General features: G+C 38.8%; 1 protein-coding gene across 1 annotated transcript in view; it reads left to right on the top strand.

Annotated features, from left to right (window-relative positions):
* The first annotated feature begins 21,787 nt into the window (after positions 1 to 21,787).
* The window catches only part of CTSD (cathepsin D), a 30,493-nt gene continuing 29,669 nt past the window's right edge, over positions 21,788 to 22,611 (top strand). The window contains exon 1 of the mRNA XM_026706588.2: positions 21,788 to 21,920. Within this exon, the coding sequence (XP_026562373.1) occupies positions 21,856 to 21,920 (65 nt within the window). The 5' untranslated portion in view covers positions 21,788 to 21,855. The remainder of the gene's footprint in view (positions 21,921 to 22,611) is intronic.

Genomic DNA, 22,611 nt, shown 5'->3' with positions numbered 1-22,611 from the left:
GGAGGGAAATATCAGTTCAGTAAATCCTACTTGATACACTTGCTGAAGTGTTCTGAATTTGTGGTCTACTATCTACTCCCCCTATTAAAAAATAGATGGATTAACCTGTAACTATGAAATCAGCAAGACTAATACTTTACCTGACTCTGTAGTTTCTTCCCCAAACCCCAAAAACTTTAACCTTAGACTGTCTACTATTGATCTCACCCCTTTCCTAAGAGGTCTGTAGGGGGCGTGCATAAGCGCACCAACGTGCCTACTGTCCCTGTCCATTGTTTCTTTTATTTTTCTTATATGTACCCATTTCATGTATTCATAACTATGTATATACTTATACCTATTATATTGTAAGCAATTGACAAATCAAATAAATGAATACTCTATAACCTAAATCATAGCAAACCACATGTCTAGGGTTTCCTGCCTAAGCAGAGGGTTGGACTAGAAGATCTCCAAGATCCCTTCCAACTCTGTTATTCTATTCTATTCATGTTCTTGCTTCAAAGTTGCTAATTTGCATAATATTTTGCTAGATCAACTCAAGATTTGATAAAAAGAAAAGCACATAAATTTGTTCCATTTGCGAGCTCTTAACCTTTAACTACAGTTCCCACTTCTCACGTCTGAAGCAGAAATTCAAAATTTTAAAACCTGGTCTATATCTTAGCTGATGGGGGCATGTGGAGAAGAGAGAGCTCTACAATACAGATGAAGAGAGGCTTTAATAGCATCGACCAATTCACTATGTGGGCCAGCATAAAGTGGAAGGGACTAAATTGTGTAATTGGAGAAAGACTCCAAGTGCAATACTGAACAATCTGGTTGCATGATGCAGTGGGAGCCCCCTCCCATTGCACCATAAAACCTCTCTCAGCATTACCACCTTACAAGTATATGCCGTGGAGTGAAGAGTTATTCGGAAATGTCAGTGAGTAAATATGAACAACAATAACAATTATGAAATGGCTGAATTAAAATTAAAAGGATGTCCACTTGCCAAAGTGGGCAAAGGAAAGATCAGCGTTACAAAGATATAAATACTATTGGTACACTGAATTCTAGAACCATGAACCAAGGCAAATGTAATGTTGTCAGAGTAGAAATGTCAAAAGTGAATATTGTTATTCTAGGAATCTGTCAATTGGACTGGACTGGGTCAATTCACATCAGAAGAGTATCGGATCTTCTAATGCAAAGAAGAAAAACATTGAGAAATTCAGTAGCCACTATTATTAACAAAAGGATGTCAAGGGTACAATTTTCCCTGCTGTATTACAGTGACTGCATGCAGGATCATCAGAAAGAGTGAATGAAAAAAGTTGTTTATTTATCAAATTGCTGTCTTTGAACTGTAACATCAAAAGTCTTAGGAATACCTAAGAATACAAGAAGAACAGATCACTTACTGAAACAAATAATCATTATCTTTTCATCCAAGGTTATTAGGATTATACAAACCGCTTCTTTTAACAGTAATGTTTCAACATCTAGAGAGATTATCTGACAAATACAGTGGAGTTCCAGAGACATAATATCCTTTTACTTTTTTCAAGCTGCAACCTACGAAGACAGGAAAAACAAACAATTACATTTACTTCTCAGCTAGCTCCCATCTCCCTTTCATCTCTTATAGAAGCGATATAAAATAACTCAGAAAGAATATAAAGAAATAAGAGCTACTTCAGGCACATTCTGCCCTAGCTTCTCTAATGTTTGGGGAAGAGGCACAGCAGATACTCACAGTGATGGATACACCATTGAAAGACCTAAAAGACATGGTTAGGGACAAATCATCATGGAGGAAATCTGTTATGAGGTTGCTAAGAGTCAACAACAATTTGTTGGCACCAGTCAATCAACAGATATGGAGACAGAATGTGCACACATCCACTTTAGTGAAGTAATGGCCTACCACAATGATCCAGCATGGGTTGGTTGATTCATATTTTTCAAGTTCCACTAGCCAAAATTATCCCTCCAGTTTCTGTGTTTAGAGGAGTAGAACCATAGAAATAATAATATTGGAGCCAATTTGGAGTTGTAGTTAAGGGGCTGGACTAGAAACCATTGAATATGAGCTTTAATCATGTAAGGCATGTAAGCTGGTAGGTGACTTTGGGGCAGTTACTCTCTCAATTCAACCCAACTCATATAATTATTGTGAGAAAAATACACTTTATGTACACTGCCTGGAGTTGTACAAAACACAGGCAGAATGTTAAATTAATAGTCTTTGAATCACTAATTCCTGGTGACTACACATGCAAATGTCTGCTTGAGTTGAGTTCCAGAAATCCTTGTCTGTGGCTTGAACTCACCTGACTTTATAGTTATATCTTTGTGAGTCTGTAAAGCAGGGGTGCCTAACCTTGTGGAGTTCAGTTCATGCTAGCTGGGGATTTCTAAGAATTGAAGTCCACAAGAGTTAAGATGACCTGTAAAGCAAGGAAAAGCTGAACTAAAATTGTAAGCAATCGTGTGATTTTCCACCTAGTAAACATTAACAACTGAGTCACTAATCCCAATTGCAGTTGTTCAGCCAGAGCTATCTGTCCATCAATATCTTCCGACTAAATTTGAGGAAAATGCAATGATTGCAAAGCACATTAGAATAATTGTAACTTTTTCAGCTTGTAACTTATGTCAGCCGCATTTCAAATCATGGAAAACTTCATGAAGACTAAAGGAAATATTCATTAAATTGGTTCTTTTTTTTCTCCTTACTGCACTTCAGGTTCAGGCTGAATTAAATATCCGTTTGATAGATAAGTCATGTAAACATATATAAGCATTTATAATTTCTGAGCCTGTAAGCTTTGATAAAGCACTGATTCAAATCTTTTTAATTTCTATTAATGTATTACTGGTACTGCTACTATACCAAATATTAGTTTATCCTGTATAGTTTGTGACTTATAGATACACAGCCACACTGATGTCTAGACTACCAAATCACTGATCTCAGACATAGTTTGAAGCTTACACGTACTTATCTGAGAGTAAATCCCATTGAAATCAATGAAAGCATGTGTATGAATTCTTATTTACACCGCATCTCAGACCTCAATGACATCTACAGCAATGTACATTAATATTGATTGTTACAAGAATTTATTGCATATAGCTCCAAAATATGCTACATGATTGTTTTGCTCTAAATAATATATAAGATTCACATTCTTTAAGGTGGAGCTTGGATTAGTTGCTTGCAACATTCAACAATTACTGTTTGCCAAAAACTTTACAAATGGTGCTTTGTCTACATCTGATCTCTAATGATGACATATAATGCTGAATCATAGAGGGTTTTTTAAATAACCAATGCAATTAACATAATAGGATAATGTTAATAAGGTTAGCATAATCAGATATAATTCTCATGTATCACTGTTCAAAAACAGACATTTGGACTTGGTGGCCTCTTTATTTATTTTTTTCATGTCATGGTTTTTTCCTTTAAATTATTTCAGATTTACAATAAACTAAGTACACTTAGTACTTTGTTGCTAAAAACCAGTTCTTTGTTCTAGTATATTTAAATCTATACAAATCTAATACATTTTAATTTGCCTTCAATCACTATGAATGTACTTTTTAGAACATTCTAATTTGTCTACAGGTGCAAGAAGTATGCCTTATGCTCATTATAATAAACCCAACACAAGAGTTCATCTTTTTTAATACATCAAGTTGCATTGAATATTCAAAGAAGATATTGTAGTACATTTAACATCAAGGTTGAGAAGGAAATTGAAGACAAAGTACCAAACATGTTAATTTACATTTTTTTCCTCATAAATAGCAACATAGCCCATGTGGAAAGAAATCTGGAAAGAAACTTTGGAAAGTATTTAAAGAAACTCAGTGTTAATGCCACCCTGAGAACATTCCAGTTTTTAAAGAATTAGCTGTTCTCCCAGAATTTAGGTAAGTATTTGTGGAGCCCCATTGGTTATACAGGTTCTAACCATTCATTTAATGCTGTTTTGAAGTTACGATGACCTTGGGATGGGGTGGGGAATGACTTAAGATGTCCTCCTAATTCCAATTGTCTCACCATCCCTGTGGACACATGATCACAATTCAGATACTGGGCAACTGGCTCATAATTATGATAGTGTTTTGTGGCCATGTGATCATGATTTGTGATCTTCCCAGGTGGCTTCTGACAAGCAAAGTTAATTGGAGAAGCTGGATTTGCTGAATGACCATGTGATTCATTTAACCATTGCAATAAGTCACTTTCAATCATGATAAAAGTGGTTGCAAAATTGGGTCATGGTGATGACCACTTAATGTCATTGTTTAGCAACAAAAATTCAGATTCTAATTGTGATGGCAAATTGAGAATTATTTGTATGTTCTTTTTGAGGGAATGGGATTATTCAGATGCATGGGATATTTTTTCTTTTTATTACTGTAGTTTGTTTAATTGCAAGAGATTGCCCACCCATTTGTCCATAATGGTCTCCTGCTTGAACAGGGGGTTGGACTAGAAGATCTCCAAGGTTTCTTTCTGTTATGTTGTGGGAAAGACGACTCGAGACCAGTTAATCTTCAGTTGCTTTTAATTTTCTTCTCTGGAACTGAACAACAACGGAGCCACGGCAGCCTCTTTTATAGCGGCTGCTCGCGTCTCTCAGCCAATGACTGCTATTCAATTTTCCCGCCGTCGGCTGAACCAATCAGAACGGAACATTCAAACATTCAAATATATAATACCCCTCCCTATGTGGTACAGTCCCAACAATCAGGCCACCCCTATGTTATGTAGTCATATAAATAGGTGGGGCTTTTATGGTTCCTACTGGACCTGCGCAATTCAGTCGTGGTGTTGTCTTCGGACTGCTCGGACGGGTTCACTGTTCCCCCCGTCCTCTTCTGTGGAACCTCCTGGAAGGTGGAGTCAGCCATGCTGCTCCCGCCTGGCCTTTCCGGGCTGGTTGAGTCGGCTTGGCTGCTTCTGCCAGGAGTGGCTTCGTGATGGTTTTCCGATGCCTGCTCCAGTCCTCTGAAGTTTTCTTTTTCTCCAGGTACATGATTTTGATTTCCCCTCGGGGCTAATGGTAGTGTTAGTTGTTGTGTTGTTGTTAGGGTTTGTTTTGTTATTTCTCGTGTTTGTGGAGGGTCTCCCCCTCCCCTCTCGTTTATGTTTGAGGGGTCTCTCCCCTCTCTGGTTTGGTTATTATTTTGGTTTAATGTTTTATTTGGTTCTTGTGTTTGTGTGGGCTCTTCCCCTTCTTCCCTTTGGTTGTTGGTGTTTCTTAATAGGGCCCTTGATCTGAGTTGGTCTATATGTCTCCTCCAGCTCTTTCCATCATCTGTCTCTACCCTGTATGACCAGGGTCCTGTTACTTGGATTATTTTAGCTGGTATCCATAATGGCTCCCCCGTTAGGTTTTTTGCATAGACCAGGTCCCCTGTTTTAAATGTATGGCACTTACTGGAGGAGTCTGTTGGCTTTTCTGTGCTATATGTGGGGTGTAGTCTATCTAAACTAGATCTTAGTTTTCTTCCCATCAATAGTTCTGCTGGGCTTTTATTAGTCGTGGCATTTGGCATGATGTGCTGTATTGTTAGTAACTTATATACTTTTTCCTGGATATCCCCAGCTTCTAGCCTGTGTAATGTTTCTTTGGTAAAACAGACCATGCGTTCCGCCCATCCATTTGTAGCCAGCCGTTCCGGCGCTGTTAAAGCATGTCTTATACCTAGTTTGGCTAGGAACCTCTCAAATGTTAGTGCAGTGAATTGCAGTCCATTCTCAGATACAACTAAATTCGGCAATCCATGTGTTGTAAAAAGCTTTCTTAGTTGTTTAATACCAGCTTCTGTTGTGATTGAATGCATGACGCTTACCTCTAGCCAATTTGAGTAAGCATCTACTACTATTAAGAATGTATGCCCTTTTGTTGGTCCAGCAAAATCAATGTGTATTCTAGACCATGGGGCCCTAGGTGTTTCCCAGTCAAGTACAGGTGCAGAAGGGGGTGCAGGTCTAGATTCTGGCATCATTTGCACATTGCTACCCATTTCCCTATATCCGAATCCATCCCTGGCCACCATACATAACTCCTAGCCAGGGACTTCATTCGGACAATACCTGGGTGATCTTCATGTAATAGTTTAAGTATTTGTTCCCTCAATCTGTCTGGTATGATCACTCTATCCCCCCATAGTACACATCCTTTTAAAATTGACAGCTCAGTTTGTCTGTGCTGAAATGGTTTAATTACAGAATTACAGAAATTGTCACTTTCTGTCTCTGGCCACCCTTTACCTACCCAATTTAAAATCCGTGCCAGGATTCTGTCTCTCGCGGTTTCATTCACAATGTCTGTTGCTGTTATGGGTAGGTTTGCCAGCGTCTCGATGTGCAGGGTTGATGTGGTTGGTGCAGGATCATCTTCTCACTCAGGTAGGGGAGAACAGCTCAGCGTGTGTTATGTTCTTTCCTGGCCGGTAGATTAATTCGTAGTTGTATGCAGCAAGGAATTCGGACCACCTCGTCATTCACGGTGACAATATGTTGGGTGTGAGTTTGTTTCCTGCGAGTATTCCTAAAAGAGGTTTATGATCAGTGACCAGTGAAAATCTCCTGACATAGATGTACTCATGGAACTTTTTAACTCCTGTTATTGAGGCCAGAGCTTCTCTACCCAATTGGCTGTAGTTCTGCTCCGCTTTTGATAGAGTTTTTGAATGGAATGCAATCGGTGCTTCTCTTCCATCGGGTAATATGTGGCTGAGTATGGCCCTGACGCCAAACGGTGACGCATCGCAGGTTAACGTTAGTGGCAGGGTCTCGCTATATTGGATTAGTACACAGTCTGATGTAATTAAGTCTTTGATTCCCTGGAATGCGGTTTCTTCTCATCACCCCCAGGTCCAGGTAGCTTTCTTATCCAGCAACCTGTGTAGCGGTTCTGCTATCGTTGCCTTCTGCGGCAAAAATACATTGTAAAAATTAATAAGTCCCAACAAGGCTTGTAAATCTCTTTTATTTTCAGGTCTGGGAGCTCCCTTGATTGCTCCGATTTTCTTTTCAGTGGGGTGGATCCCTTCTTTATCTATAAGGTATCCCAGGAATTCAACCTTATTGGTGGCTAATTGGCATTTCTCTCTTTTAACTTTAAGTCCCGCCTCTCTAAATTTTTGTAAGACCTCCCACAAAAGGTCTTCAAGTTGTTCTTCGTCCTTGGCTGATACCAGCACATCATCAAAATATGGCACTACCCCTTTAATTCCTTGCAGTAGGCACTCCATTAGACTCTGAAATACCCCTGGGGCCACACTAACTCCGAATTGTGGTCTTTTGCATTTGAATGCCCCTCTACAAGTCACTATTGTTTGTGCTTCCATGGTTTCTGAGTCAACTGGCAACTGTTGATAAGCTTGCGCAAGGTCTAATTTCATGAAAATTCTACCTCCCCCCAAAGAGTGTAACAGGTGCTGTACCACCAGAACTGGGTATGCGCTTTGTTGTAGCGCATAGTTGAGGGTGGCCTTGTAGTCTCCGCAGATGCGTACGGACCCATCTGGTTTGATAGGAGTCACAATTGGGGTTTACCACCTTGCGTGGTCTATTGGTTCTAATAACCCTTGTGCGATAAGTTTATCTAACCAGTTCATCAATTTTTGGTTTTAACGCAAAAGGGACTCATCTCACCTTTAACCTTATTGGGGCTATCTTAAGATCCAAATTAAATGAGATAGGGGACCCTCAGTACTTGCCCAGTTCTCCATTGAAGACGTCCTGGAGTTCTCTCATCAGGTTCTCTTCCCAGTCTGTCTCAGCGATGTTGTTTATTCCAGTCACTCCGATTCCTAGCAGTTCGAACCATTCGAGTCCTAGTAAGCTGGGGCAATCCCAGTTGACTATGGTCAATGGAAGGACTTTCGTGTATTTTTAAAATTTGATCTGGAAGTGTCCAGTTCCAACTACAGGAATTCTATTTCCCTGGTAGTCTTTAAGTGTGAGTTTTTGTTTTTCTAGTTCCTTTCTTTTCATGTCGGGTATCAGGCTTTTGAGAGTGTTCCATGATACCATTGACAGATACTAACCGGAATCCACTTCCATCTCACATGGTTGGTCTTCTATGGTGACTTGTACCAGTACCTTCTTCGCATTGACTGCACTCGAGTGTCCTATAGTTATTGTCTGGTGTGTTTCTTCTTTTCTATTGGCTTCTTTCCATCGCTTGTTTCTGCTGTCTTGGCTCCAACAGCCCCCTGTCTGTCTTTCTCTCATTCTGGGGGGATGGGTATTTCTTCTTCATCTAGGGCTATAGTTATTTCTGTTTCGGCATGCCCTAGCCTTGTGCCCCTGCTGTTCACAATGCCTGCAAATAGCATCGAAGAAACGGCATTCGGAACGTGGGTGGTCCCCTCCACACCCGGCACAACAAAACCCCAACTTTCTTTCCCTGCACTCCCATCTGCCTTTCTCCAACTGAAGTTGATTTATTTCTTCTTCTTCCTCATCGGTTTTGGATAGGGTCCACAGTAGCTGAGGAAAACGGCTCTCTTCCTATTTTCGGATATTCCTTGGAGCTTGTTCCCTTCTAGAAACATGAGGAATCGGTCGATGTACAATTCCCAGTCTTCCATTGCTGGGGTTGAATGGTGCAGGTGGAGAGTTGTTGCCGGCCATCTCGTCTAGCTCGGTTCTCGTTGCCACGTGCTCAACTGATCTCCTTTGTCTCAGAATCCCATCCTCGTTGCCAGTGTTATGTTGTGGGAAAGACGACTCGAGACCCGTTAATCTTCAGTTGCTTTTAATTTTCTTCTCTGGAACTGAACAACAATGGAGACGCGGCAGCCTCTTTTATAGCGGCTGCTTGCGGCTCTCGGCCAATGACGGCTATTCAATTTTCCCGCCATCGGCCGAACCAATCAGAACGGAACATTCAAACATTCAAAAATATAACACTTTCAACTCTGATATTCTGTATTATGTTTATTGTTTAATATAAGCCATCCAGAGTCCCTTTGCAGTAAAATGGCTCCTAAATTGTGTAAATAAATAAAATTAATTCATTATAAATGAGGCTGGGGTTTTCAAATTACAGCTTCCAAGAGTCTGTTTTTACTTAAAACTGGTATTAAAAAATACCTTACTGAAATCCATTTAGGCTTGCTTTCTTGTTCTTGCCTAGCTTTGTGAAGCCTGACATTAAACTGTAATTCTATTCAGATAGCTACTAAAACTAGTTCTTTTGCATTTATTGCACTTGTTTCCAAAAATCTTTTTCACTGAAAGTTTCTATAACCCAGAACTAATATTCTTGTATCCTTCAGCTTTTCAGATACACATAAGGACACACTTCAATTGCTGCTATTTTACAATCAGAATCCCTCATTGAGACATATTTTCAAAGGACTTTCAGCATCCAGTAATGGTTCATCATATCACTTACGGCTCATCATATTACTTATTTTAGATAATGAAGTCCTAACCTGATCTGAAATCTAAATTAAAGCATCCCTGATAAATGATGGTTTATCAGGGATGGGATCACATAAAGATATCCAGATATTACTTCTCTTGATATTCGGTTTCATTGTTGAATTGCCCATATTTAATCAAGTTTCTTCTAACATTCAGTTAGATTTGCTTTCCTACAATTTAAATTCATTTTGTGTCCAGTGCCCTGGAACAAATGACAGAGAATGGATCTTGACCTTCTTAATGTGACAACTTTTCATATATCTGAAGAGTCTTATCAGGGAGTTGAGATTGCCTCTCAATCATTTCTTCTCAACATGCCCTTCAATCTTTCTTAACACAACTTAGTTTTCAGTCACCTATTCCTCCTCAATATCCTTCTGGGGACCTGTTACATTTTCCTTAAATTCTTAAAGGCTGTTGCCCAGAATTGGATATGATTGAAGTGGGATATGACCAGTGCAAAATAAAACAGAATATTTTATTGTAATCAAAATACAATATGGCTTCAGCATACCCACAATTTATTAAGGAAGCTACCCCAAAATCTGTATGCACTTTCTCATTTATATTTTTGGTAGATGGTGCAATAGTAAATTGTGTAATATGTTTATTTTGAAAGCCTATAAATCATGAAACACTTTTCTTCTGTTTCTCAATATTGGTAAGTTTTATCATTTAAGAAAAAAACATAGAAGTACAGATCTCGTTAAATTCATATTTAGCAGATACCAATCTTTACCAGTAAGAAGATGAATGGGATGCATAAAACGTTTCACACACACATATACACATGCATGCATATACATGTCTCTGTATCTAACAATCTTAGGGCAAAAAACTTACTGCCTTATTGAGTCTGCCATAGAAAGAACCAGCTGGCCTTTCTAGAATTTCAATCTCATGTTAATTGGCTCAGTGGTAATGAGATTCTAGAGATATTGTTTTGTTTTGAATAAACTTAATAGCTTCAGTCCATCTACTACAGATAATTCCATTGTCAATCTTCCCAGGTAGACCAGGCAGGACACATGACCAGAAGAACTGATTTTATTTTATTGTAAGGTTATCTTAACAGAATCGAGTCTGAAAATACAAACCTCTCACTGTCTTCTTTACAGTTTGAGAAGTTAAGGAGGAGCCTTTCTGAGATTCTTTCTCTTTCTATTATGCAACTGCAATCTATGCCCTCTCTTATCTGACCATTCCCAAGGCAGCATTTCTTTGCCTGTCTCTCAAGGTCTTTCTTAAATACTGTTACATCCACTGACTTTTTGCAATCTTCCAAATGAGGCAGTTTGTTCTCAGCCCCACCTTTCTCAAGTACTGCCAAAGATTAATCATACTGGAAAAATAATATTTCCTGAGCACCTTCTCAACCAATGATAAACAATCCCTCTCTGGTAAATAAAACACAAAGTACTTCTGGATTCTAAAGTAATAACGTTGATACAAAATGTTGTCAGAATATTGTAGAAAGTATAAAGAATGCCATTATCTAATCCAACCACAGGCTTGGATTCTGGAAATAAGGTATAGCAATATTATTTAGCCTCTTTTAGTATTAGAATACTTTAAAAGTATTAAGTTCACAGTAAATACATTTCAACTGACCGATAAGCCATCCAAAGGAGATGATTCTAGGAAGTCTGAATCATTGGGAATGACTATCCCTTTGGAGAGAGAGAGAGAGAGAGAAAATGTATATATTATTAGATGTAAGCATTCAAACAATTTCTACAGTCAGAACATTAAGTCAACACATAATCTCATATTTCTTTGATAGTAATGTTTCTAGCCTTTTGTTGATATAGAGAAAAACCTAGAAATTACAACATCTTCCATAATCTAATATGAATCAAATAATAACACTATTCTCAACTGCTTCTTCTTTTTTTGCAATACTAGTTACCATTGTTAGTCTTCTATCTTCCAAGTAATCTTTGAACTGGGAATTAGTCAGGTTAGCAGATAAACATTTGAATGAGTTTTCAATGTATTTATGGTTGGCACCTGGTTGCTCAGAATTAAAAATATCTGGATCACTTGAACCTAGAGCTTTTAAAAAACAGCATCTATGCCACAGGTGAGTAATATGGTGCCTATTGCATTAATATGCCCAAGCAAATTCCTTGATGCCCATCGTGCTCCATGCCTTCTGAATCTATTTTTCTTAGTTACTAGACAGTGCAGGACTCATTGAGTCACTCTTTCAGAGATATTTCCTTACTTAAACCGAAAGACAGAATAACCACAGGCAATTATTTCAATGTAGCTTTGCAGCTAACTCTGCTCACTGCCAGAGGTTCGATCCTCACCAGCTCAAGATTAATTCAGCCTTCCATTCTGATGAAGTTGGTAAACTGAGGATCCAGATTGTTGAGGGTAATATGCTGACTTTGTAAACTCTCAGAGAGTGCTGTAAAGCACTATGGGGGCGGTATAAAGGTCTAAGTGATATTATTATAGTTATTGTTTTGATTTTAAAATTAAAGAAGATATCCTTTTATTAAAGAAGAAAGATATGTGGCAAGACAAATATAGATACTTTTTATTTAACAAAGTACACTTTTGATGACAATATTTATAGTCGCTCTGACATTCTTTAAGAACAATCTAATTTCTTCAAGTTTATATTTTGAGTTACAATGATTTACTGAACCCCTGATTGGCAATAGTATCTGCAAAATTTGGAAATTATGTAGGAATGAATTGTGTCTCAGTAAGTTTTTTCTATAGGAAGTTGAAAGATATTACATGTAGTCCTCAACATACAACTGGTTATTTAATGATCATTTAGAGTTACGATGGCCTAGGAAAATGTGCTTTACCGTCAATTGTAAAATATTGCACAACACCCCACCTTGCAGTCACATGACTGCATTTTGGGTGCTTGGCAACCGGCTCACATTCATATTGCACTATTTTGCATTTGATCACGATTTGCAAAGGTTTCTTGCCAGTTTCCTGAGAAAAACACTCCTTTGTAAGAATGGATTCAGACTTAGGACCACATTGGTTTGCTTAACAGCCACCATAAAAATGTTCATAAAATCAGGCATGACCATCAAGACCAAAATTCTGGTCCAAAATGGGGTCCTAAGAGGACTACCTGTAATGAAATTGATATGTTATTTATGTGACCTCAGTAAGTAGATGTAATGTCTTGAACTGGTAAACAAAGGCAAGGTTGATTTAGATAACTTGAAATTAGTTTCATGTAATTTTAAAATGAGGTTAGTGCAGTAAACATTCAACATTTCAGGGAAAATTAACTCAAATTATATGAGTTAATATTTCAAAACTCCAATTGCTGCTGGAGATACAGGTTAGGATTTGAAAAATTAAATAACATGGGTTGATCCTATTATTGCTACATTTTGGACTGAAATCAAGAATATTGTTTATTATATTTTTATTCTGCCTTTATTATTTTTATAAATAAGGCAACAAACATATTCCTTCTCCCTCCTATTTTCCCTACAACAACACTCTTGTCAGATGAGTTGGGCTGTGAGAGAGTGACAGGCTCAAAGTCATGCAGTTAGCTTTCATGCCTAAGGCAGGATTAACATCACAATTTCTAGCTGGGTGCATTAATCATTAGACCACTGGGTCAATTCTATATCAATCACTATGCATCAAAGAAGCATATGTTCTTCTTATATTGGTTTTCAATAATTGTAAGCAGCCAAGGGTCACTTCCAGACACAATGGGCGGGCATACAAGCTGAATAAATTAATATTAAAAGCTATACATATTTCAGGCATTGGTCTGGCAAAAATAATGGCATAAGTGGATAGTTGATATCTCTTTTTGGTCAAAAATGTATTCTTTGCAACCATGGAGCAAAGAAGATTTTTGACACTTAATTTCAGTTTTCTAAATGTTTTTATCATGATTATTGATTCTTAGGTCATAGTACATTGTTCATAATGCTGTAGGAAAGCATCATTTTCTATTAATTGGAATGCAGAACCCTGAAATCTGTTAAGAAGCTGCTAAGAAGGAACACATCAAAGATTATATTACTAGTATGTAAGATTATGACGAAGCAGTGCACGTGCATAAATGCTTACCATTTATCTAAGAAAAGAATGAAAACTATGTTTATTATAACCGAAATCAGAGGGAAGGGGCTTTTCCAAAGGGGGTGATATACATTGGGTGATACGTTTCTCTCCTCCTTTTAAATGGGTGAAATCAATGATTATGTAAAAATATAAGCTTTTAAAGAGAAAAACAGCTTGATTATTATAACATGCTGCTAGCAAAGAGATTGGTAACTTCTGTGTCTTCACAAATGGCTGAATGCTAGAGGGCAACTTTTACATGGAGTGGAGCAGGGGAACTATAAGACACAAGTAAACAAGCCCTGAATTTAACAGAATATAACAGAGTTAGAAGAGACCTTCTAGTCAAGCAGGAGACCCTAGCATCCAGTGATGGACCACCCATAATATCTGGGGCATCCACAACTTCTAAATCTCTCACAATTTCTGGAGGCAAGCTGTTCTGCTGATTAATTGTTCTTATTGTCAAGAAATTTATCCTTAGTTCTAGGGTGGATCTCTTCATGATAAATCTCCAACCATTACGTCTTCTCCTGCCCTCAGGTGCTTTGGAGAATAGGTTGACCCACTCTTCGATGTGACAATCCCTCAAATATTGGAAGACTGCTGTCATGTCACCCTTCTCTTCATTAGATTAGACAATTCATTATTAAGGTTTAGCCTCCAGTCCATTAATTATCTTTGCTGCTCTCCTCTGCAGTCTTCCCAGAGCCTCAACATTTTTGTCGAGATGCAGTATTCCAAGTGTGACTTTACCAAAGCAGAATAAAGCAGCATTAACACTGCATGTGATTTTAACACTGTAAAGATCAACTCTGTTGGTGCAGACTAGGATTGTATTGGCTAAATTTTAAATGAATTTTAAAGTCATTTGTTGATTCTGTGAGTGTTTCAAAATTGGGTTGTGCTCTATGGTCTGAGGAGAGAGGAAATGACTGTTACTAACCACATCTTCCTGCTTGTAGTTAAGCGACAGAAGAACAGAAAAGAGTAAAGCTACTTTGAGTTGCAGAAATATGGTTAATACAAGATAATGGCCTGGAGAGAATAACTTTTAGCCTTTTGCTGCCAGCTAGTGTCACCCAGATCTTTGCAATATTTGAGAGGAGCAGGTCTCATTCTTGCTACATGAAGATCTGGAAAAGATGCATCTGCTTTTTTCTTATCCCTTTTTTTATTGTTGAGAATGCCCAAAGCCATCTAAGGCTAAAAACTATGACTTTTCCCATGTTCTTAAACCAGAGTGTCTGATTGACTGCTGTCCATCTATTTGAAAACTGGAAGACAACTACACCATGTGGAATTTGCATTCCCCATCACCCGAGATGGTGTCTCCTGATAACACTGGATAACAATTTTTTCAAAAGTTTTGCCTCCTGAAAACCTTTAGTGATGGTGATAGACCTCTTCAAACTGAAAACAAATATAATTTCAGAATGACTGCATCATGTAGGAAATTTCAGAAATTTTTAATGATTGTAATATATTTAATCATATATTTCCAACATGCTACATGATTTCAACAAGGCTAAGAGAGTTTTGCTGCTGATTTTCATTTGTATTCAGTGTCTGATGCATCTTACAACCACGTCCAAAATAGTCAGCCAGCTTTGATGGATTCCAGTTGCCCTGACACTGTTTTTCCATTGTGGCAAGTGAAACCTTTAACCATGTTTGTTACTGACTGCACCTAGATTTCAGGAAAGAAGTCCACGTGTGAATGCAGAAAACTGATTCTTCAGTGACATGTTGCATTTCATGGTCTTGCACCCTGTAAGAAGTTTGTCAACTAACTTAATGTAGTGCTCTGTAGTTGCCAAGAAAATTCTCAATGACATCCTTGAATGTTTTCAGATGATTTTCTATGGCCCCACTAACAGATCTTTGAATTGCTCATCATTGGTGATGTACCTGATCTGTGTACTAACAAAAATGTCTTCCTAAATCTTGATATCAGTTATTCTTGGAAACATATGTCCCAAAGAACGAAACTCTTCGCCTTCCTTGTTCATCGCATGCACAAATTTTTTCATCAGTCTGAGTTTTATGTGAAGCGGAGGCAAAACTATCATTGTCAGGTCAACAAGTGGTTAAGGTACCACATTTTTCTGCCCCGGAACCAAATTCTTTCAGAGTGACCATTCCTTTTTAATGTAATGTGACACTTTTATACATCTGTCCTATTTGCATATGTAACAAGCAATACTTGGTATATCCAACCTGTACTCCAAGGAGCAGAGCCACTATTTTTAGATCTCCACAGACATTCTAATTGTATTTGGTGTACTGGATGTGATTCAACAACAGTTCCATGTTTTTGTATGTTTCTTTGTATGTTCCAAGTTTCTGTATGTTTCTTTGTATTTTCCAAGTTTTTGTATGTTCTTGCATAACCAACAGGTACTACACAATTGCCATTTTATAAAAACAAAAGATTTATATAAAATAGTCCATGATAAGTTAAATTAAAGGTTATCTTTGTGATTAGCAGCCAAAAACCTGTAAGTTACAGCTAAATGTATCTCGGAAGCAAAATCTTTGTTGTCCAGTGTAATGTGTGTACTACTCATAGCAGGCCAATTGATTGGTTGATTTCTCTGCCTTTTCTGCCCTCCCTCTTCAGCATGACACCCTCTGACAGGAAAACATCCATCAATCATAGCACTACCTCAGGAACTGGGCAAGTGTAGCCATGAAACTCTGCCCAGCATGATTAGTTTTCATTCTGTGTATTTTCTCCTATACCCTGTTCTGTTGTAACTCAGTCTGAATAAAATGTCTAAATAAAATTACACAGGGAGCTGAATTATAAATTTTATTTAGGATTTCCTTTTCTTTCCTTTCCTACCAGGTTCTTAAAATTTCACAGTTACTTAGCTCTTACATTTTTAAAAGTGTTTTGGTGGTTAACTGTTACATCATTTTATTGCCACAGTATTTCAAAACCCAGAAAAATATCTTTCCATGCAATTCATATGTCCTGCTCTTTAAAGTGATAAGAGCAGAATGGCAGGGAACAGAGCTAACCAAGACCACAGACCAATAAGCATCTCTCAGATGGCATCTACTACTTGCTAGTGAAATGTCCCTGGATGCCGTCACCTTAAAAGGGAAAATGCCACTTTAACTCTGGCATAATAAAAGATGTCTAAACCTGTCTCACTCATGAGCTGGGGATGAGATGCAGGCAATGTGATAGTACTTCAAGAAGAAACCAAATGTTTGGCTTAGATATAAGTTGGCTACCCTGGGAATGGAATGCTGCACTATATACACAGCACTAGTGAGACTATACTTGGAATATGGTGTACAGTTCTGGTCACCACAACACAAAAAAAGATGTTGACACCTTAGAAAGAAGAGCAATGAAGGTAAAGGATCCGGAGGCTAAATTGTATGATGAACGGTTGAGGGACTTAGGTATGCTAAGCCTATCAAAGAGATGGATTAGAGGATCATTGTCTGCCAGTATTTAAGGAGCTGTCAAAGAGCTACCACCCATACAAAGCACCAAAGGGCAGGAGAAGAAGTAATGGGTGGTAGCTTATTAAAGAGAGATCCAACCTGAAAGTAAGAAGAAATTTTCTGGCGGTGGGGATAATTAATCAACGGAATAGATTGCTTCTAAGAGATGTGGCTGCTCCATCACTGAAAGTTTTCAAAAATAGATTGGACAACAATTCGACTAGGATGGTATAAGGTCTCCTGTCTTGAGCGGGGGTTGGACTAGATGACCTCTGAGGTCCCTTCCAGCCTTATGATTCTGTTCTATGTTCTAATTACGAATAATTAAAATGCTATTTCCCAATTTCTTGCCACCTGGGCTGAGTTGCCTTTTATAAAATAAGTGACCAATAGATTCCCTTCTAACTCTTGACTGTTTATTTCTGAACCCTCTTCTATTACCATCCCAACCTTCTTTCAAGCTTTCAAACCAAGTAACTTAGCACTTGCACAGTCTCTTCCAAATTCAAATCATCAGTCTCTCTCTGTTCTGCCAATGCCTGTTCACTCCTTCTTCTAATCCTTCATCACTGAAACTTTCTTTCCTCTTAAGCCAGCTGTCCCAGAAACAGCTGCAATAAACTCCTCAGTACTTTTCTTATATCAGTGGAACAAAGCCAGATCACTATTATTTGCTGAACTAGGCCAGGAGGACTATTTAGACATTTGTATATGGAAGAACCAAAGCTACCTTGTAATTAACTCCTACAGATTACACTATTATTTACTCTCAGTTGCTACATGCCAATCGTGACCATTAATTACATAGATCGTTTAGAACTTGTGTATGGGTAGAAGTAGGATCTGGACTACCTAAGATCCAGAAAATCTGGGTGATGGGCTTGATTTCAAGGTCTCTCCTTCAGATACATTGGGGGTATCAAAATCTGAGACCAATCCAGATTTATTTTTTTATTTTTTTTGCACTTGTGGCAGATCTAACAGTCTCCAAATCCTAAAATACAAGTACGTATTTATTGTTAACCAATCCACAAAAATAAAACTTTTATTTCATTTTACTTCCCTTTATCTTTACTTCTGGAATAAAATGTTCAATTGGGGACATGGCTACGGCATATATGGAGTTTATGATACAGGTAGTTTAACGCCTCCAGGCTGCTTGGCTTCATGCCTGGCTATGATCTTAGCAGGGATTATTCCAGCAAATTAGAAGGGTGGGTTCGGGTAGATTTATTTCGGTGTGGGAAGGAGAATGCTTCTTGGTAGCAGTTGCTGGTAACACAAATGAGAGGGTGTTGTTGCAATCATGTCCTACTTGATGGCTTTCCATATGCATCTGGTTGCCAGCTGTGGGAAGGACATGCCTAATTAGATAGGCCCTTGATATGATTCAGAAGTAACCTGTATATTTATGTTAGTCATTATGAGACATGACAAATAAAATATTTACGGACATTCTAACCTGTGATAATAGTGAATTTCAGGAAGCTAGTAAAAACCAGTTCTTCATCCTTCGGCTTCTTGAACTCAATGCAACCTCTTTGTGAAGTTTAGATTTGGCCTATAATACATTAGGACTAGCATTTCCCATTTTGGAACCCATTCCTAGCTTTTCTCTTTTACATGCTAACCATCTTGGCAGTGGTGGCAGAAAGAATAAAGTTGGGGGCTCACTTTTGTCCAAGAATATGGCAGCAGTAGCACTCTAAGTCCAGGGCTCTGAGAAATTCTATTTTTCTGGGATTCTGTCAGAAGAATAATTTGGGGTTCCAACTCGAGCCAGGGTTGCCCAAGAATAAATTAAAATGAAATCCAGACAGCTGTGAGGAAATAATATTTATTCCTAAAAGCAAAGAATTTGCCTTTAGGGGCAGCTGCTAAGAAATGGGGTACAGCGACAGTTTTATAGGGGAGTTTGTCCTGGGTATAGAAATGTCTATGTGCTGATTCTAGGGTGACATTTGAGGTGTGTGTATGTGTGTGTGTGAGTGTGTCCTCTATGATGTTTGTTCAATTCTGCTGGGAGACCAAATTGAATTAACTCTATTAGTATTTATAGACCTTATCCTTTGATATGTAGATTAGATCAGGGGTGGGATTCAACGGATGTTACTACTGGTTCAGTGACTATGTTTTACGTGTGCTGTGCGTGTAAAAAATCTTAAGCTGTGTCACCCGGACAGCTGAAAAGTGCTGCACACAGATGCACAGCATTTGAACAGCCTCTTTTTCCCTGCTTTTTCAACCTCAACTGTGCCGCGCAAAGCAGCTGAGGTTGAAAAATCAGGAAATAAAGGACAGGTAAGAGCCAGGGCAGGTGGGTGGGCCAAACAGCAGCAAACACAGAACCGGTTCAGTGTCTGCTGCACTTCAGAGCTATCGGTTCTATAGAGCTGGGCAGAACTGGTAGCATCCCACCCCTGGATTAGATCTGGGTAGCTCATTTGGGGGGTTTGAGAAAGTTTGAGTAAAAAAATTTCCCGTTTGCTATTTTTACTTGATTAACTAAGTTTCAGCTTGACTGTCAATTATCTAAAGGAGACACTGATTCTCAGTCCATTGTAAATTCTGTTAATGTTTTAAGGGAAGATGGAAGCAATATAAAGAATAAAATACATTCTGATATAAAACCTCTCCCAATTCTATGCTCATTTTCCAAGGATTCAACCTCTTGGAGTATAATTTGAGCATATTCAACGTACTTGATCAGCTCCCCAGATATTCTTGCCACATTTGTTGCAATACTTGAATGGTATTGCTTATTTTGGGAACCCACAATATCCAAATTATAGTTCTGACATTCAAATTATAGAATGTCCCTTAGGCATCCATGCTGTGTTATCCTTGTACTTAAATCTATTACCATCTGATGAACAATACATTCAGTTGAACACTAATATTAGGAATGATCATGAAATCCTGATGTTATGCAATACTATTATGGAAGTTTCCTAGTTTTTAGGAGATTTGTTATTATTTCCTCATAAAACAAATGAGAACAACAACCAAATCTGCTTTTTTTGAATTCTGGAGATGAGTACGTTCTACTAAATTTTTTGGGAAACCTTAAATGAAAATTGTATATTTCACAATGAATCTACAAAATACTCTGTCTCCTCACATTCTGTAATACCTGTACATTTTCCAATATCATAAAAGTGTTTCCATTAATTTACTTAGAGCAAATACTGTTAACCGTCTTGTAATTTCCTGTATTACTTCAGATTCTTTTTTGAACATTCACATTCAATTAATTCTTTTTCCAATCTCTCATTAGGAAGAACTTTAGAATGACAGCAAAACGGACTCGCAGTACTGGCCACCTCACCTTAAACTTGTCCTTGGGCAGTGTCACAATAAGAAGAAAAATACTACTATAATTCTACAAGTGATAACTTAACACTGTCTTAGTCATGGGCTGGGAACAAGATGAAGGCAGTAAAAAAAAGACTAAAATAGATCATGTGCCTCAAATAATGATCACAATTATTTAGGGTACTCAGTAAAATACAACCGTCTTCTAAGAGGGTAGAATTGAGCAGAAAGATCTTTTGAAAGGAAAAATGCTGAACCCTCCTTAACTTGTTGCAAAGGACTATGGGATAGTAAGTACTTATCTCAATTCAGGGACAATGCTGTCACAGCAAACTGCATTCATTTCCCCCTGAAGTGGCGTGTTAGCATTATCGTTGTCAAATACTTCTACTTGAAGTTATGATAAGTGCAAATAACGTAACTAAAGCCAGGGCTGACAGATGAAAATAATTTGATCTTATTAATTATAATTCAATCAATTGAAGCTTCTTTAAGTCCAACTGAGCTCCTTTAACTCCAATTGAGCTAGTCACTAATGGGTTTTCATATCGGGCTTGTAAAATTCCAAATGTAGAGCAAACATCCCATGTGGTAGCCCTCACCCAACCTACTCTGCCACATAAGCAAGGCAGATTATGTATTTATCAGGCTCCCCTAATATCTGGAGTTAATTAAGCATTAATTTGCATTTGATTAATCCTCTGAGATAAATGACTGTTTTTCTAGCTTAGCAACTTTAAGATGTGTGGACTTCAACCCCCAGAATTCCTCAGCCAGTATGCTGGCTGGAGAATTCTGGGGGTTGAAGTCCATACATCTTAATATTGCCAAGCTTGAAAACAGCGAGCAAACTTGATACAACTGAGGGGACCGCTGCAACTTCCAGAACTTTCTCGTCACATGTCTAGTTGTACCTCATCCTAGCTTCTAGGCTACTACTTGAACCCAGTGATCTAAGCCCCAGAGGGTACTGAACAAGCTTTAGAGCTCCTGTAACTCATGGCTAGTGATGACGGAATCCCTTTCTTCCCCAACACCTTGGCTGGATGAAGTAGTCAACCAGCAACACTATGGGGAAATATACGTGTAGGGCAGCGTGTAATAGCACGTGTAAATGAAAGGCACTGAAGAGTGACAAAACGATAACCTCGAAGAAGCCAGGACTCATTTCTCGCTAAACGGGTTACTACCAGTCCCTGGAGTCATACGGAGCCAGTTTTCAGCGTGGGCGTGCTCCACACAGAATGCCCTTCTCAGCACCCACCCAGCCGGTTGCCCAAAAGAGGAGATGTGCGGGCACGCTCAGCATTCAGAAGCATCAACCTTTCCCGACGGCGGTGGAATTAGTTTATATCCGCCTCCCGGGTCTGAGGCCAGCTAACTAGAGGGTTAAATCCAGCCCCGCCTCCTTCTCGATCACATGCTCCCGAGTTGCAAAGTGAGGCTCGGTCAGCTGATAAAGCAGTCACGCGGTTGGGGCTGCTCAGTCATCTTCAGCAGATCGCGGGTTGTGGTGTTTTTCGCAGTAGATCCTGACCCGGCTCGGTCTTGCTATGATGGGGCTTCGCAATTTAATATTACTCGCCTCTCTGGTGGCTGCTTGTTCGGCGCTGATCAGGTGAGGATCGGCTTTCTCTTGGGGCTAGAGGATCCCTGAGTGGGAGGATGGGGTGGTAGTTTTGCAAACAGACATGGGAGCTGAAAGAAACCGAGGCTGCATTTTTCAAGGCATGGGACTCCATTTGTTGTGGCCTCTGTTGCTGTGGGCACCTTTCAGTCAGTCTCTTCCGGATCCTTTCATTCCTCTGGGAAGATGTGCCTAAAAGCAGCCATCGTGTTTTAACTTTCGCCGACCTTTAGGCATTGATTGATTGGAATTAGAAGAGCCTGATTGCATCCTCTGGATTGGATGCTATGTTGAAGCAAAAAAAAGTTATTATTTTTTTCTAAGGGGATTTGAATGTGGACAATTTGTTTGAAAGGAAACGGGAGTGCAGGAGAGCATCCTCTGGAATCGGTGGCTGATCTTCCTTACTGCCCAACTTCTTTCAGAACTGCACCCCTGCTTCCGAAAATTCTGATCACTTATCAATATATTTGATCTAACCTAAAGATATTGAGGAAACCTCCCCAAGGACTCCTTTAACTAAGCTAAAACCTTCCCGGATGGTCTTGTGATAGCAAGTTGAAGATTAGCCTTTTTAGAGGGCACCAGGTTGCAAAAGTTGGCTCCAATTTAAAAAACACAAGCCAAAACCCTTGGTTATGTTAACATTGTAAGCAAGCTGTTAATGATGTCAGCAGCATGC

The sequence above is a fragment of the Pseudonaja textilis genome, chromosome 1 (genome assembly GCF_049901715.1).
Source record: "Pseudonaja textilis isolate UNSWEBS1 chromosome 1, rPseTex1.2, whole genome shotgun sequence".
Classification (NCBI taxonomy): domain Eukaryota; kingdom Metazoa; phylum Chordata; class Lepidosauria; order Squamata; family Elapidae; genus Pseudonaja; species Pseudonaja textilis.
This window is presented reverse-complemented; position numbering and strand designations above follow the sequence as displayed.